Genomic DNA, 15,445 nt, shown 5'->3' on the forward strand with positions numbered 1-15,445 from the left:
TTGAGGTGTGGTAATAATTACTGTTACGCTTTTATCGACAATATTGTTTTCTATTTGCTATATAAATATACCCTGACCTACATAGTTTGGTAATTATTGATAGTAATATAATGTATTTATGATTTTTTTTAGTCTTATCAATAGTTTATTCCTACACATTAAAGTTTGAGCGTTATATAAGTAGGTAAATTATATGATAACTTAAAAGTTGTTTAGATATATTGTCATTTTGGTACACATAATAACGTTTCTGTATAGAAATAAAACTCGTTAGTATTATAACACTACCGTTGCAGTAAAACACTCAAGTACTTACCTCCGGCTCCGTCATCGCCACAATGCTATAATATTATATTATGCTCAGCAATAATAAATAATGATTTTGTATTACCAAGCAGAAGCTATAATATAATTACGAATAGTTTTAAACTTTCCTAATGTGCGCTGTTTTATAGGCCACAAACCATTTTGTTATTGATGAATGAAGTACAAGGAAAACATAATTTGAATTTGTCGAACCACTTATCTATGCTTAACTTCCCAAGATCCAGTACCAAGTTTCAAGAGTGCGTCCCGAAATTACACCTATTTAATGTCCCGGCTGTGTTCCAAGAAAAAAAGGCATATTTTTGACGTAGCCCAAGTACGATCCAGTTTATTTAAAGTTACCCTGGATGCACCACGAAGAAGTGAAGTGGCTTACATCCTAAAATGTTCAGTTAATATTATTCATTTTATCATTTTGGCTTTCATCCATTTTAAAAAGTTGAGGTGATAACTAATTTTTTATAGTAATTTCTCACATTTGAACTATCATAGTGAGATCTGTATCTTAAAAGTGATTATCCGATTAATTTATCTTGAGTAGGTACTGTAGACTGGGGACCCAATTGCAGGGCTAGTCGGTTTAATTCGTCGATAACACGGTGTATGCACAAGGGCTATGGAAAAGGTAAAAATTAAAACTGAACTCACTACGAATAAAATATCAGCCGTGGTTCAAAAACTGAAAATTGTATTTAAAACATAATGGATACTGACATATACTGTCACATTTATTGTGATTTTACTGTTAAAATAAAAATGATATTTATAATATCACTAGATATATAAATTTATAACAAAGAAAGATTGATCTATATTCTATATAATGTGCCAGTATCTTCAAAGGTGTTGTAGAATTTACATTATCGTTTCGTCCGAAATAAGAATAAGGTTCTCTCGGCAGCAATGCACGTTATATGTGTGTATTATTATGGGTGTAATACACTATAAAAATACTGCAATGCAAAAAATTACTTATTGCACACATTATACGTTTCAATTTAAATTATACTGTTTACAAAATGTTAGAAAGAAAGTGTGATCGTTTTTTTAACCGTAAAAGAAGATGTTCTCAGAAGACCAGCATTCAAAATATTAATCGAAACCGGTTTTCATGAATAGTTTATTGTACATATATTCAATGTTTCCCAAAACCACTGTAAATGTACCCATAGTCTTCGACAGCCAGAGGTCTTTCGGGTTTCATACCAGTCACTCCCGTTTTTACCTAGTGGGTTTGTTTTTTACCTTCTTCATCTTCTAATATTGTTAGTTATATACATATTAGACTGTAAGAGTATTCACGTACCACCCTAATATAAATACCATTTTTTTATGATTGTATTATGTACGCATTACCTATAAGTATCATACTATTATCTGAACGTTCATACACTGCATCAGTGCATCACTCTGAACCTGAACCATTTAAGGTTTTATGAATTTGAGTACTTTGGGGCCCTTTATTTTTATATCAATATGCCCTATGCCCTAAGCACAGCCTCACATAACTCTATAATAAAAGGGAAGGAAAGAAAAATATCAATATTTCAATATTTCTTTTTCAATTCAAACAATAGCGGTTTTAAATATTTAATGGTTATTTATATTTTCTTTATCTATTTTTTCAAATTTTTTCAAATTTTAACCAATGAATTAATTAAGAAAATTTTTAAAAAAAGTCATATTTTGCCTTACTTAGGTTAACTTAGCTCAGTTGTCAATTAAAAATATAATATTGGTAAGGGAGTGAGGAGAGTTGAAGAAAAATATATGATAAAGTGATACAGAAAAAATATTTACCTAAGAGTAACAGTTGATTATTTTTTCGATCAATTATATAGTACTAAGCTAAACGACAAAATGTCACCAAAGAAAAATCACTGTAATGTCCCAATTCGTGTAGGTACAAAATATGTACAATACTCATCACATCATCGATATTAATTGTCAAGCAAGTCTTGACGTTTTCAAATCTCATGATCGTGGTTTGCAGGTCACGAATGCAAAGAACCATTAAAATTATTTAAAGTCGTGTTCGCAGGTACAAACATAGTCGGTTTTTTTTTTCATTTTAATATCTTTTCGCGGACCGGAGACGAAAACGTCGTCGACAGTCGATTGAACCCGGCGCCGCGCCGCCCGCCGTCCCGTGTCGCCGGTCAGTCGGGTGGTGGTGACGACGGCGGCGCGGGCACTCCAGCGGGCCAAGCAGCAGCAGCTGTTTGTAGTCGCCGTCCGCGTACAGCGCACGTCCGACCTGCACGCGAGCCGAACGTTTCCCGACGACGACGACGACGACGACGACGCCCGCTCGTGAGTATATATTATATACATATTAGTTATCTCTGATTATTGTTATCACAAAAACCACCGACTTGCGTGGGAGAGGGTCGGCGGCGGCGATGAGTTCCACGTACGCAAACGAAACTCGTCCTCGTCCCTATAATCGTATACGCATTGTCGTATTATTAAACCTTTTATTTTTACTTTTATAAATACCTTTTAGTTAAATGCCATTGCAGGTCTACAATAATTAAAGTAATTATTATTATTGCGATGGTAGTTGGTATAATATTATGCGATTTGTACGTCTCATTTGACATTATATAATATTATTGTGCGAAAGTATTTCGTTTCGACTTTTGTAATATTATTTTTTAAAAACTATTAAATCGTTTCTCTAAATGCGTTTTTAAGGCGCCTGCATGTTGAATTATATCTCTGAAGTATTATAGCAGTGTTCTCGACCGGTCATGTTAATGTGATCATTAATGATCAATTATATAAAAATATATATAGGTAATATGAATGATAAGATCGTTCAATTGATTTTAAAGAAAAATAATTTGTGCTACTGAATAATATACATATAATAATACCTAATATACAATGACAGTTTAATGGTTTTCTGAACCTAATGTTAAACAATAATTATGATTACCTGAAGGTGAATTTTTTAAGGAATTTTCCATGTTAGTTTTTCTTGTCTAAAATTGTTAAAAATATTTCATTTAAGACCACTGTTTTGCCCCAACCCCTTAGTAATTAACTATACATATTTCAATATTTATACCTATACTTAAAATACGTATTTATGCTTTAATCACGTATTTTCTTAATCGTTTCCATATCATATTACGTACGTACATAATATATTCATAACTGTTAGTAATAAAAAAATATATATATATAATACTACCAGTATATACCATTGTATAGCATTTATATAAGCAGTAAGCACATAAAAAGTAGTCATCTGCAGGGGAGAGTAATAGTATATAAGTATTACATTTTACGTTTTTTCGTTATATAAAAATCGTTTTAAAAGTTTTTGTTTTTTTATTCTCTTTACTTTTACGTTAAGTTATTGTTTTTTTTTAACAGACGTTGGGTTATACGCGTAAGTTATGTATCATAACAGTATAATATAAATTAAATTGTTATAATAGATAAACATCTGAGTTATTTCGACCGTTTAATCTACTGGACATTATTTAATTTATTTCGCTCTCATGATGCTGAAAGTATATCAATTTTCCACGTAATAATATTATAATATGTACGCAACGTTTTTAGAGTGATTTTTTTTACGACAAATTATGTTATTCGATTTTTACGACAAATAATAACTACCGTTCCCCTCGTCCGATCACCGCTCATACTACATGCAATACATGATGTACGCATAAAATATATATTTATATACTATAACATATTGTTTTATTTTCTTTGCTAAATGTAGGTACACATTTACAATAATATACAGACAGCCGACTGCAAGACGCGTGTAATATTATGTTGTATGTTGAAGCGAAATCGAAATACGCCAACGCAGCAATGTCGATAACCTATTCGTAGGCTATATCCGTATTACATTACCACTATAAATCAAGCAAATCATGGACGCTATAATATTCATATTATAAGCGATGCAAATTGTATTTTTCGGTTTTTTTTTTAATATTCGCTCAACCTATTATTTACATTTCTCGAAAAATAAAATCAAACAGTTTCAAAAGCGTTTATATGGTGCTGCAGCAGTCTGTCAAGAATAATATTATGGAACAGTTGTCGATAACGTTTCGATAAGAATTATTTAATTACATTACAGACGTATGCCCTCGCACTTCGCAGGCTGCAATTTATTTTTATTTACCTATAACGCGTGACGCGAGTATTTGTTTATCTTATCTCGACAGGTAATTCAGTAATTACTAATTATTTTACTAACTTCTTGCAAGTCGCAGTGCATAAAATATTACAAAATAATTGTATTGATAGATTATTTTGCAAGTGAACGTATCTACGCACTGTTCCACATAGAGTCGTATCCTATATTTCGTATTACAATTTATATAACCCATTTTAACATTATATGTCTTCAAAAATTACCAAACTACCCCAAGTACCTTGACAAGAGACCGCGACTCGAGTGTTTGAATGCTGTTTTATCCACGGTTATTTATGATAAAAATCCAGTTCAATGGCATACATTTTCTTGAACTATATACATAACTATTGAAAAAATATAAATTTAATTAATTAATTTGCCACGGAGATGATTAGGACAATTTATGGAATGTGAACCTTACAAAATTTGTTTTAGTTTGTATTGGTATATACTGTAGTACTGTATACGTCTTGATCGAAGTTTAATCTTTCAATAGTACAACTTTACTTATAATCATAAACTCATATTACTCATTACTATATAGCTCATAAACTATCAGAGTGTAATAACACGGTAATTATACATTTATATTGTCATAATTGATAGTGTCAACAACATTTTTTTAACAAATCTATCAGTGTAATCTTTGAGTAACCGGAATTGACGGTTGATTAATATGTAACATATTTTCCTTCAAATAGTATATAGCCAACTTAAGGTTTGGGACTTCCGGGATGTTAAAGCATCGGGTGATTTAATAATAGGTATACCTAACCTTATATTATTATTATATAATAATAATATAACGTTTAATAAACAACCCATTACCATTTACCCAATTTACACAAATTTAATGGGTAATGTTATTTTGAATTAGATATTATATTTTTCTCCATACGACAATTTGTACGTATAGGATAATAATTATAAACATGTGACTTTTCTATAATATTATATTATACTATATTATTATCCCCTGCAGCAGAACGAAATATCATCATTAATATTAACAATACTGTTTGTTGACCTTATATGTTAACGATGCTTTTGTTGGTTTAATTGTTATATTTGTGAATAATTTTGATGAGGTTTTTCGCTCTGTGTTGCAACATATATTTTGATTTATTACCTAATAAAATATATATTATAATACATAATATTATTACATTATCCAACACGGAAATTCTGTAATAATTTGCAAACGAACTGATAAGAAGCTTATTCTGTTACATAATGATATTATAATTTATAATCCACGTGGCAACGATATTATTCTCACACAAACTATACCGTTGTTTATTGCTAGGAAATGTTTGATAATTCGGTGAAACCATCGGATCAGGGCTCCATGTGGCGTCGTGAGGCTATTACTGCGAAATATGTATTATAAATTAAAATATACTCTCTCTAAACCAAGACGATCGTAACGTAATAACGGGTTATTATTGTCATTGGTGTTTACGTTTTGTCTTCCATCGCTGTTTCTCAATGTTATAGACTCATAGTATTGTAATATCATAATCAAATTACTAATGATAACTACGAACTGCAGTTAGGTTTTATTTTTAAATTGTGATAATATTACCTATGTTGGGAATCTGATGAATTGTTGACTGTCTGTCGAATTTAAATATTGGTAATCATGTTGAACAAATTTTACAAGGAAGAAACGTTTTTTTTCTAACCCTGATTCCATCAATAAAATATCAATAAATACAAAATAACTTAGCTATTACGGTTGAATATCTAAAGTCGAGTCGAACAAATTTGAACTTCAAACGCTCATAAAATATTAACGCGAGTTTCTAGTAAACTTTTTTGTAGCTATAGGTAGAAACTTATGATGGAGTTATGAATCCTTTATTATGTTCTTTAATTCTTTGATATAAAATGAAAAATTACACAATAAATTCCAACTTTAAAACGAAATTAAAAATATTATGACTATAAATATATATTTACATAACTCTACTCCAAGTATTTAATCAATTTTTATCGACATTTAACAGACAAATTTAAATGTCAACAAATTTGCTCAAAAAGCTTCAAAATATTTTGAACATTTTATTATGCACGGGAAATGCTAATATAATAATTATATACATTTGGTGAATATTTCAAGTAAATATCAACGATCGTTCGTTTTGAGTTAAATAAAAAAAAACATTATCGATGTTGTCAAAAAATGGTTTTGCGTAAAAATTTTAATTTTTCTCCATTATTAAGAAAAGTATTAGGATTTTGAGCCCCCTCCCCTCCAAAGTACCAACTAGATCCAGTTCTTGCAAAAGTAACAAGAGTAACCATTGAAGTTAAAAACGAAGCATGTTTACTGCTACAAACGGTGATGTCTGTAGACACAAAGAAAAACACACTCATCACATATCGTTGTAAAATCATAGGACTCATATGGCTCCACTCAGAATCTAAAACTTCAAAATTGAATTTTTTTGGTTTCATTGTTTTTAAATATTACATTATTATTATTTAAGACTGAAAATGGAAGTCGATTACGTGTGGGGGACGTCATCGGCTAACGTACCGGTTCAAAAGTTGGAGCAACACTTTCGTGAAAATTTCTCATCGCTTCAACCGGAATATTACGTCAAAGTACCGGGCAGAGTGAACTTGATCGGCGAACATGTAGACTATTGCGGCTATTCCGTGTTCCCGATGGCCATCGATCAGTGTATCGTAGTGGCGGCGAAGAGGACAACCGATCGGCAAACCATAGAGTTGACCAACCTGTGTACGGAGCGGTATGAAAACGTCTCCAAAAATATATCGGACATTAGGTAATGACAAATCGAAATTCGACTAAAATATTACCTCAATGATCTAAAAATTATCGATTTATCCGAATGCAGCGCAGAGTCATTGGGCAAAAATCCGAGTTGGTCCAACTATTTTTTGTGCGGAGTGAAGGGAGCCCGAGAGTACCTGAACGATAGTCAGCTGAAAGCCGTCGAAAAAGTCGGTTTTTTGTTCGCGGTCACCGGTAACATTCCTGAGAGTTCGGGATTGAGCAGTTCGAGTGCACTGGTGACGGCCGCGGTGATGGCCACCCTAGTCGGGTACGGAGTGAGTATCTATTACAATAATGTATGTTACCTACGTACCTAATATATAAATTATGTATCATGCAAATAGAAATAGTTTTATAAAATAACACGAGACATAGAAATTATTATAATACTCGAGCTGTGCAATTATAAATGTAAACAAGTCAGGAAAGCTCACTCTGCGAGCGTGCTAAATTCCCGGTTTCCAAAACTTATTATAATACAGAGCAATCAACCATATAATTCCAAGATCAATTAAAAAATAATTTGGCAACCATAATATTTTGTTAGTATATTTTAGATAGTATGAAACTATATTAAATAACATTAAACAATATGCAGTATTGCAGTAATTAACTTAATATCAACATTCGTGATTAAATTTCCTAATCAAACAATCGTAACTATGTAAAGTGCGAACTATAGTGAATAAATTAATATCTTAACATCAACAATCGTGATTATGTAAACTGGTAATAAATGGACGCACGGCCACAATACCTAATGCAAAAGTGTTAAACTTATGTTTAGAAACCTAAAACTATCAAAATGTACGTGCCTCAAGGCTTCACGACAGTATTATATAAACATAATCTATAGTCTATAAATATGACCCATATAATATATATAATTACGCGTACATATTATGGTTTTACTATTTTTTAATACTCAAACTTGATAACTATTATTTATTTGCAATTGTTTGAAAAATAATTGTGTGAAAATAAAAGAAAGGTGTCACATCCTCAGTATTTGACGTAATATCATGACTGAAGCGGTGATAAAAAAAATCAATATTTACATACACTCAGTTCTCCAAAGACGGCGTATTGTGTAGGCAAAACGTTTACGATGACGTATTGTAATTTTAGGTGCAGATCAGTAGACTGGAGCTGGCCGAAATCAGCGCCAAATGCGAAAGATACATCGGCACGGCCGGCGGCGGCATGGACCAAGCGATAGCCGTGAACGCCAAACAAGGTAACCGAACATTTTATAACACGAATTAAATTATATAATATAATTCAATAATTTATAATATTTAATATGATTTTTTTAAGAGAACGCTACACCCGCATGTGTTGTATCCTGTATCCATCTTACAAATTTACAACATATAAACAACTGGTTTGCGTGAGATAGAACCATGCAGGCTATAGTGTTAGTTATAAAGACTTCAAATCGATGTACAATAAAGTTGAGAACATTATCTGTGAAATATCTTTATTATTTTTTTTTGATATCACTTTTAGGCAAACATTTCTTATTGTTTCCAACCCCATTATTTCTGTGCTGACTTGAACAATAACTCTGATATTGAAAAAAACAAAAACGATATATTTTCACAACCAAAGTTTTTTATGTCGTGAAAATGTTGTTTCTTAGTTATGACTGAAGCCTTCTCGTTTCTTTACCGTGCAAAACAGTTTTTGATATGTTTTACTTTTGTGAGACGGAGGCAATACATTTTGGTGTAGCATATTAAACCATATTTTATAATTGTCATTGTTATTAATATTATAATTATAATTATTATTCCACGGCATATAATGTAGGTTATGCGGCCCGCATCGACTTCAATCCATTGGCGGTCAAACAATTCCGGCTTCCGGCCGACGCCAAGTTCGTAGTGGCTCAGAGTTTGGCCGTCAAGAACAAAGCGGCATCGAACGACTTCAACACGAGGGTAGTGGAATGCAGACTGGCTTCGCAGGTAAATGTTTCTAGTGGAAAAGGTCCAGAACCCAATACAATATATTTATATGATGTGCCATATTCCATCAACATTTTTATATCAACTAGTAACTCGTGAAAGCTTTAAAATTAACAAAATTCATTGGAAACGAGAACTGATGTATTCGAAAAGAAAATACTTTTTATTTAGACTTTTTGTGACTCTGTTTATGGTCCCTTTAATCCAAAATCTTTTATAATATTAAAACTTTAAATGTATCGCATTATTGATAAATGTATAGCTTGTCGAGACTTTGAGAGTTCTTAACAAACACGATTTTACAAACATATAACCTCAAATGAAGTCTTAAATGGAATTTCAACTTTCGCAAATTGGTGTTTTTTGAAACGGCAAGCGGATCCGATAAAACCACTAGGAGGTACCCGGCATCTATTATTGCAGCTAATCACGCGTTTTTAAAGAAAAGGCACGCAGATCGATACACATAAAAATATTATATTTCTTTCAATAGTTTGATATGATTCTGAATTAAATATTTTAACATTTATGTTTGATATCAATCGATAAATAAATCGCGATCTCTGGTTTCAGATAATCGCCAAGAAATTGAATCTTGAATGGGAGCAAATGACCGCACTGGCGAAGCTGCAGAAGAGTTTAGACCACTCGCTGGACCAAATGATCGAGTTAGTCCACCAGCACTTGCACATCGACGGGTATTCCAAGTCAGAGGTACGACAACAGTTGGTCTATATAACATTAAACTTGAACGATCGTTTTTCTTTTTTCCCGTGAATTATATCTAGGTGTGTGAAATCTTGTCGGTGTCCGAAGACCGACTTGACGAGCTCAGTTTGACGGCCAACACGACCGAGGTCACCGAATTTCACTTGCACCGGAGAGCTCTGCACGTGTTCGAAGGTGGTGATTTGAAGTATTTTATTTATATATAGACGGTGGTAGTAATGGACTTATGAAATATCAGCTCAAACTAGTGATCGTTGAATAGTTCTCAACAAGTAATTGTGTGTGACAGAAAATGTGCTGAAAATGTTGAAACACATGAATCAAATTTAAATTTTGAATAATCCATTACAAATAGTATGTACCTATAGTTTTTGTACGATAAAATGTAAGAAAAATCCCAAATAATAAACAACAGAAATAAGTAAAAAATGTGGTACAACAATAGTCACTAAATAAAAATATTTTACAAAGCACTCCATTACACTCGCTTTTGTGGGTATAGTTAATTAACAGCTATAATTGAAGTAGTGTCTCACGCCGTTATGTTTTTTTATTTGTTCCAAGCAACAAATTTACTTTTCATTTTGCAGATTGTAAATTATGTATTTAAAAAAAAAGTGATAACAGATTAAACAATATATTTCCAATATAAATAATCAAAAATAAATTGAAATTTTCGTTATCACGAACGGAGTTTAATTTTTACTAGGTAACTATAATTTGTCTTTTCTTACAGAGGCCAAGCGGATGGAAGAGTTCTGCAGGCTGTGTGAGACCTCTGGAGCAGCGTCGGATCTCGGCAGACTGATGGACGACAGTCATTCGTCACTGCGATACCTGTATCAGTGCAGTCATCCGGACCTGGAGGAGTTGGTGGCACTCTGCAAACTGGAAGGCGCTTACGGATGCAAGCTCACCGGTGCCGGGTATATATTGTATTTGTATATTAATCACATAATAAACTCGTAGATAAAACAATTTATAGCTCAGAGATGACATCGGATCCTCCCAAACTACTCAAAGAGACGAACCTGATCCAGAAAATATTGCAAATAAACATAGATTTGATCACATGTAATAACAAAACTTAAACCATAAGGTGTATCCCATTTAAAAAATGTTTATATAAAACTTTAATTGTAATGTATATTATTTTAGAAATTCCATATAACCTTAGCATTTGAGACGAATAAATATACATTTTAAAAAATAATTTATGAAAGTATGAGTTAAAAAATCAATTTACTGGTGTGATATAGTTTGCTCAGATTACGTATGTATAATATATCATATATTATGTATTAAATACATATACAATGTACTCGTATATAAATATCTCGATAGTTTAAGACAACCGTATTCTTAACATATTTGGAACACAGTACGACTAATATTTATGAATTTTATAAGAATACTTTATTTTTAATATTATTTCTAAGCATTTGAACATATTCATTAGGTATAGGTTATTTCATAAATGTCGTCACTTAATTCTTTATTGTCAGCAAGTGTTTAGCCAGACCACTGTCATTTTTTGACACTATAGATAATATTATACAACATACATAATAATAAAATGTGAAATATGAAATTATTTCTATTATAATATTTATACAACACTTTTGTTTCTAAGAATTCAATACACAATAAACATAATTATGCACAATTTATCAGATAATTAAAAGAAAATATTCATTTTTGAGGGTTAATACGTCTGTTAAAGAGTGTGTTTGCCTAATAATAAATCCTTGATTTAATTTAATCGTTTTATAATGTTTTTTTATGTGTGTATCAACATTATTCTAAAATTGACAAAACTTAAATCGTTTAAATATCATAAACCACATAAGAACTGTAGTCACATTATCCCGGTATACTTATTGTTCCGAATTTACAGTCACCGCAGACAAACACTAATGTACATTTTTTTGGTACTTTTCAGTTGGGGTGGATGCGTCGTGGTCATGGTACCGTCAGATGGCGCCGAAGGATTCGTGAGATCTATAAGGGATCAATACTACTCGAATAGAGAGACATGTGGTAAACGCATCGATGAACTGGTGTTTGCAACGAGTCCTTCTGAAGGTGCTTGCTGCGTTCACGTCAAGCCCACTTCCATCAGTGACAAAATCACCGACCAACTTCCGGCTCTGGTGCACTTATGAGACACACTCAGACAATTTATTCTGCATAGCACATTATTTGGTCTATAATCAAATCGTACATTTTTCCAATAAAATAGTTTATTTTTATCGTGGTAACAATCATAGATTTGACGGTTTATTAAATAACGTTTTAATAATTATGTATATGTACATAAGTATATGAAAATTGTTGTACTGTTTTGTTGTTTTTGTTATTTTATAATTATTTTCACTTCGGTCAATCAGTGTTCAAAGTATAAGTAATTTATTAAAGCAAATAAAAAAAAATTGGATTGGATACGCCAAGTTCTTAATATTATACTATCGAGTCTGAATACTTAAGTCCTTTCTTTGGAAGCAAATAGTAGGTACAACGACCCGACTGTTGGCAGTAAACACACAATAAACCTGATGTAATATTAGAATATTATTTTTAGAAAACAATTATTGATACAGTTGGTTGGTTTAAGATTGTTAGCTGTACACTAGTTCCATAACTGCTTGTGACTGATTGAGAGGTATTCAGTTCAGTGTTCTACTATGATATTAATGGGTCAAAAACTATTTTATACTAACATTTTTATCTGCCTTCTAATTTTGCAAAGACTCGCTTTCTTGGATACGCCACTGGTCCAGGACTCTTGTAAGACCTCTGTAAATAAACTAGTCACATTATTGCGATATTAATTATGATTAAATTCTATTAAACGATATCACTAAAATTAAATAACATTGAACCGAATTTATCTACACAGGCTCAGTCTACTGCTACAGTGCTACAACACTTTAGAATACCCGGTTCAGTCTGGCCTCGTCTATTTGTCTTTTTCGTGTTTATTTGTATAGAGCGTTCTATGTTTTATTTTCTAATTTAACTCGCGTACATCATTCAACTGTATGCTACAACATCGCACTGTGGTATTTAATTATACTATCTATTATTTATTTATATATAAATTTTATTTTTGACCTCCGAGAATTAATGGCACACTTTATTTTCAGTAAGCCGAGCTATATTTGAATACTTAATTAAGAATAATTTCATATAAATGCAACGATTTATTGATATTTATCATTAAAAAAATTACTTACACACTACACTCAATTGAGCAACATATCAGCAGTTGTGTAGATTACAAGTGGTGAGAGGAATGACATTTATATAATTGCTTTGTATTTTTCAATACCTAACCTTTTCTTTTTATTGTTATTATGATTTACAAGGAAATTTAAAATTTGATTCACTGGAAAAAATATTTATATTGAAATCTTTATCGAACAAATAGATTGTACAGCGAATAAGACAGCTGTACTTTTTGCAGCATCAAAAATAATTATTTAATTGCGCTGTAATTTAATGGAGGTCCACGATCTATTCAGGAATAATGTGAATAATACTATTTTAAATTAATTATTTCTACGATTGTAAATATCATTTTGGATTATAGGTAGGTATGTAAGTTTTGAATAGAAAGACTAATTATTTTTCTGTTTTAACTCCGAGCACGGATATAATTTAGTTTTATCTTGTATTTAAATTTTATTGAAGTAGGTATTAATGATAAATGAATAATTGGTAACTATAATACCTATTATTATTTGTATATTATATTTTATAGCACAAAATAATTGTTTGTGAAGCTAAAACAGTGTTGTCATTAGTGACATTATGGGTACCTATAATGTTACTGTCGTACAAATATAATGCTCGTAGGTGAGAAATTAGACACGTGGAACTTTAGAATTGGTATTTTTTGGATTTTGCCAAATTTTTCAGGAAAATTGGCAAAGCTACGTGCAAAAGTACTAAAAAAAAAAACAAGAACTGTTACCTGTAAACGTTCATAGGTGTGCCATTTTTAAAAGTTATTTGAAAAATTGTGCCAATGTTTTCATATATACATCTGAAATTATTTCACACCACAATTTTAAAATTAAAAATCTAAAAATACGTATGATATGTATTGTATTAGTTTTGTAGCTAAATTTAAAATAGTGATAACGTTTAAGTGTTCAACATAAAAATTTCACAGAAAGGATATGAGTGACATGATAGCAAAAGCATATACTGTTATTGTTGGATCAAATTATCGGTTAATGTATGATCAGTATGATACAATTGCAGATTTGTAGTTACTACTTTGTCACTTAAATTTTTACTAATTTTACTCATTTGTATTAATTTAATACATATTTACTAATTATACAAAACTTTGAGGACTTGTTAGTTGCTATAAAATATGTTCAATATACATAAACGTTAGATCAGTGAAAAACATTACGACTTATTGAGGAACTGTATTATATTTGTTAATAAGCCTAAAAAAAATGTCTTCCTAGTTTTTGTAAAATTGAGGTAATCCGCGACCTTTAAAATATTGTTGAAGTGGTCCGTGGAAGTAAAAAGGTTGGGAAACACTGCGTCAGATAAACGATTTGGGAGAACATTGCAAATTGCGCCCATCAAAACATTTTGACTATTTTGAGGTATCCGTTTCTGTGTAATACATTTTACCCAGAAGTTTTTCGAAGTAATATTATTTCTACTCTAACTTGTATTCACCATTGTTCATGGGACACCAAGAGTAGATTATTTCATTTTTTAGTTAAATAATTTATAAGGTATTATATAAGACTATTTTGAAACATTTTTATAAGGTAAGTAACCTTTGGACTATTTGGAGTACATAGTAATTATATATTAAGTATTTTTTGCACTAGTAATGGGACATCATTTTCACATATTAATATTCCACGGAGTTGCACGAATATTACTTAAAATCATTGATATCGATAATATTATTATAATTTTACTGAATACAATGATTGTAGCATTAAGCGTTTGACTTTTATACCAATAAATGTGTAATGGTGTCCAAAATAGATTAATTCAAAAGGTCACTAAGATACTATAATGGGTTCAAATTACTATAGGTACCAATTTTAGAAATCAAAAAGTGCCGGGTGCAATTTATTATACTTATATTAGGTTGTTTACATATACCTACATAGGTCCTGTACCTATAGGTTTATTATTGGTAAACTATTCGAATTGAAGAATTTCGGTGTCACCTCCTAACCACACTATATTTTTAAGTACAATAAGTAAAAAATATTTATTATTCCCCCCCCCCCCCGCAAAAAAATTAAATAAAATTACTCCATGTTACACTACTGATTTGGAACGATTTCAGAACCACAAGTAAATACATGTTTCCAGTAACGACTAACGAGACACATCCGTGAGAACAAACGAAATATAATACCTATGTACTGTACATAGAAATTCGTCCAGTAC

General features: G+C 31.3%; 1 protein-coding gene across 1 annotated transcript; it reads left to right on the plus strand.

The window, feature by feature from the left end:
- The first annotated feature begins 2,453 nt into the window (after positions 1 to 2,453).
- Positions 2,454 to 12,445, plus strand: LOC111030889 (N-acetylgalactosamine kinase). Its single transcript, XM_022310598.1, has 9 exons — positions 2,454 to 2,640; positions 6,991 to 7,293; positions 7,366 to 7,579; positions 8,433 to 8,541; positions 9,117 to 9,274; positions 9,848 to 9,988; positions 10,063 to 10,177; positions 10,740 to 10,929; positions 11,946 to 12,445. The coding sequence occupies exons 2-9, from the start codon at positions 6,998 to 7,000 to the stop codon at positions 12,166 to 12,168; spliced, it is 1,446 nt and encodes a 481-aa protein (XP_022166290.1). The 5' UTR covers positions 2,454 to 2,640; positions 6,991 to 6,997; the 3' UTR covers positions 12,169 to 12,445.
- Positions 12,446 to 15,445: the final 3,000 nt, after the last annotated feature.

Source organism: Myzus persicae, unplaced genomic scaffold (genome assembly GCF_001856785.1).
Source record: "Myzus persicae strain clone G006 unplaced genomic scaffold, MPER_G0061.0, whole genome shotgun sequence".
NCBI classification, from domain to species: Eukaryota; Metazoa; Arthropoda; class Insecta; order Hemiptera; family Aphididae; genus Myzus; species Myzus persicae.

Coding starts and splice junctions, on each gene's coding strand:
- LOC111030889 (XM_022310598.1), top strand. CDS start 6,998: ATGGAAGTCGATTACGTGTGGGGGACGTCATCGGCTAACGTACCGGTT. Junction 7,294..7,365: donor AAAAATATATCGGACATTAG/GTAATGACAAAT, acceptor ATCCGAATGCAG/CGCAGAGTCATTGGGCAAAA. Junction 9,275..9,847: donor AATGCAGACTGGCTTCGCAG/GTAAATGTTTCT, acceptor CTCTGGTTTCAG/ATAATCGCCAAGAAATTGAA.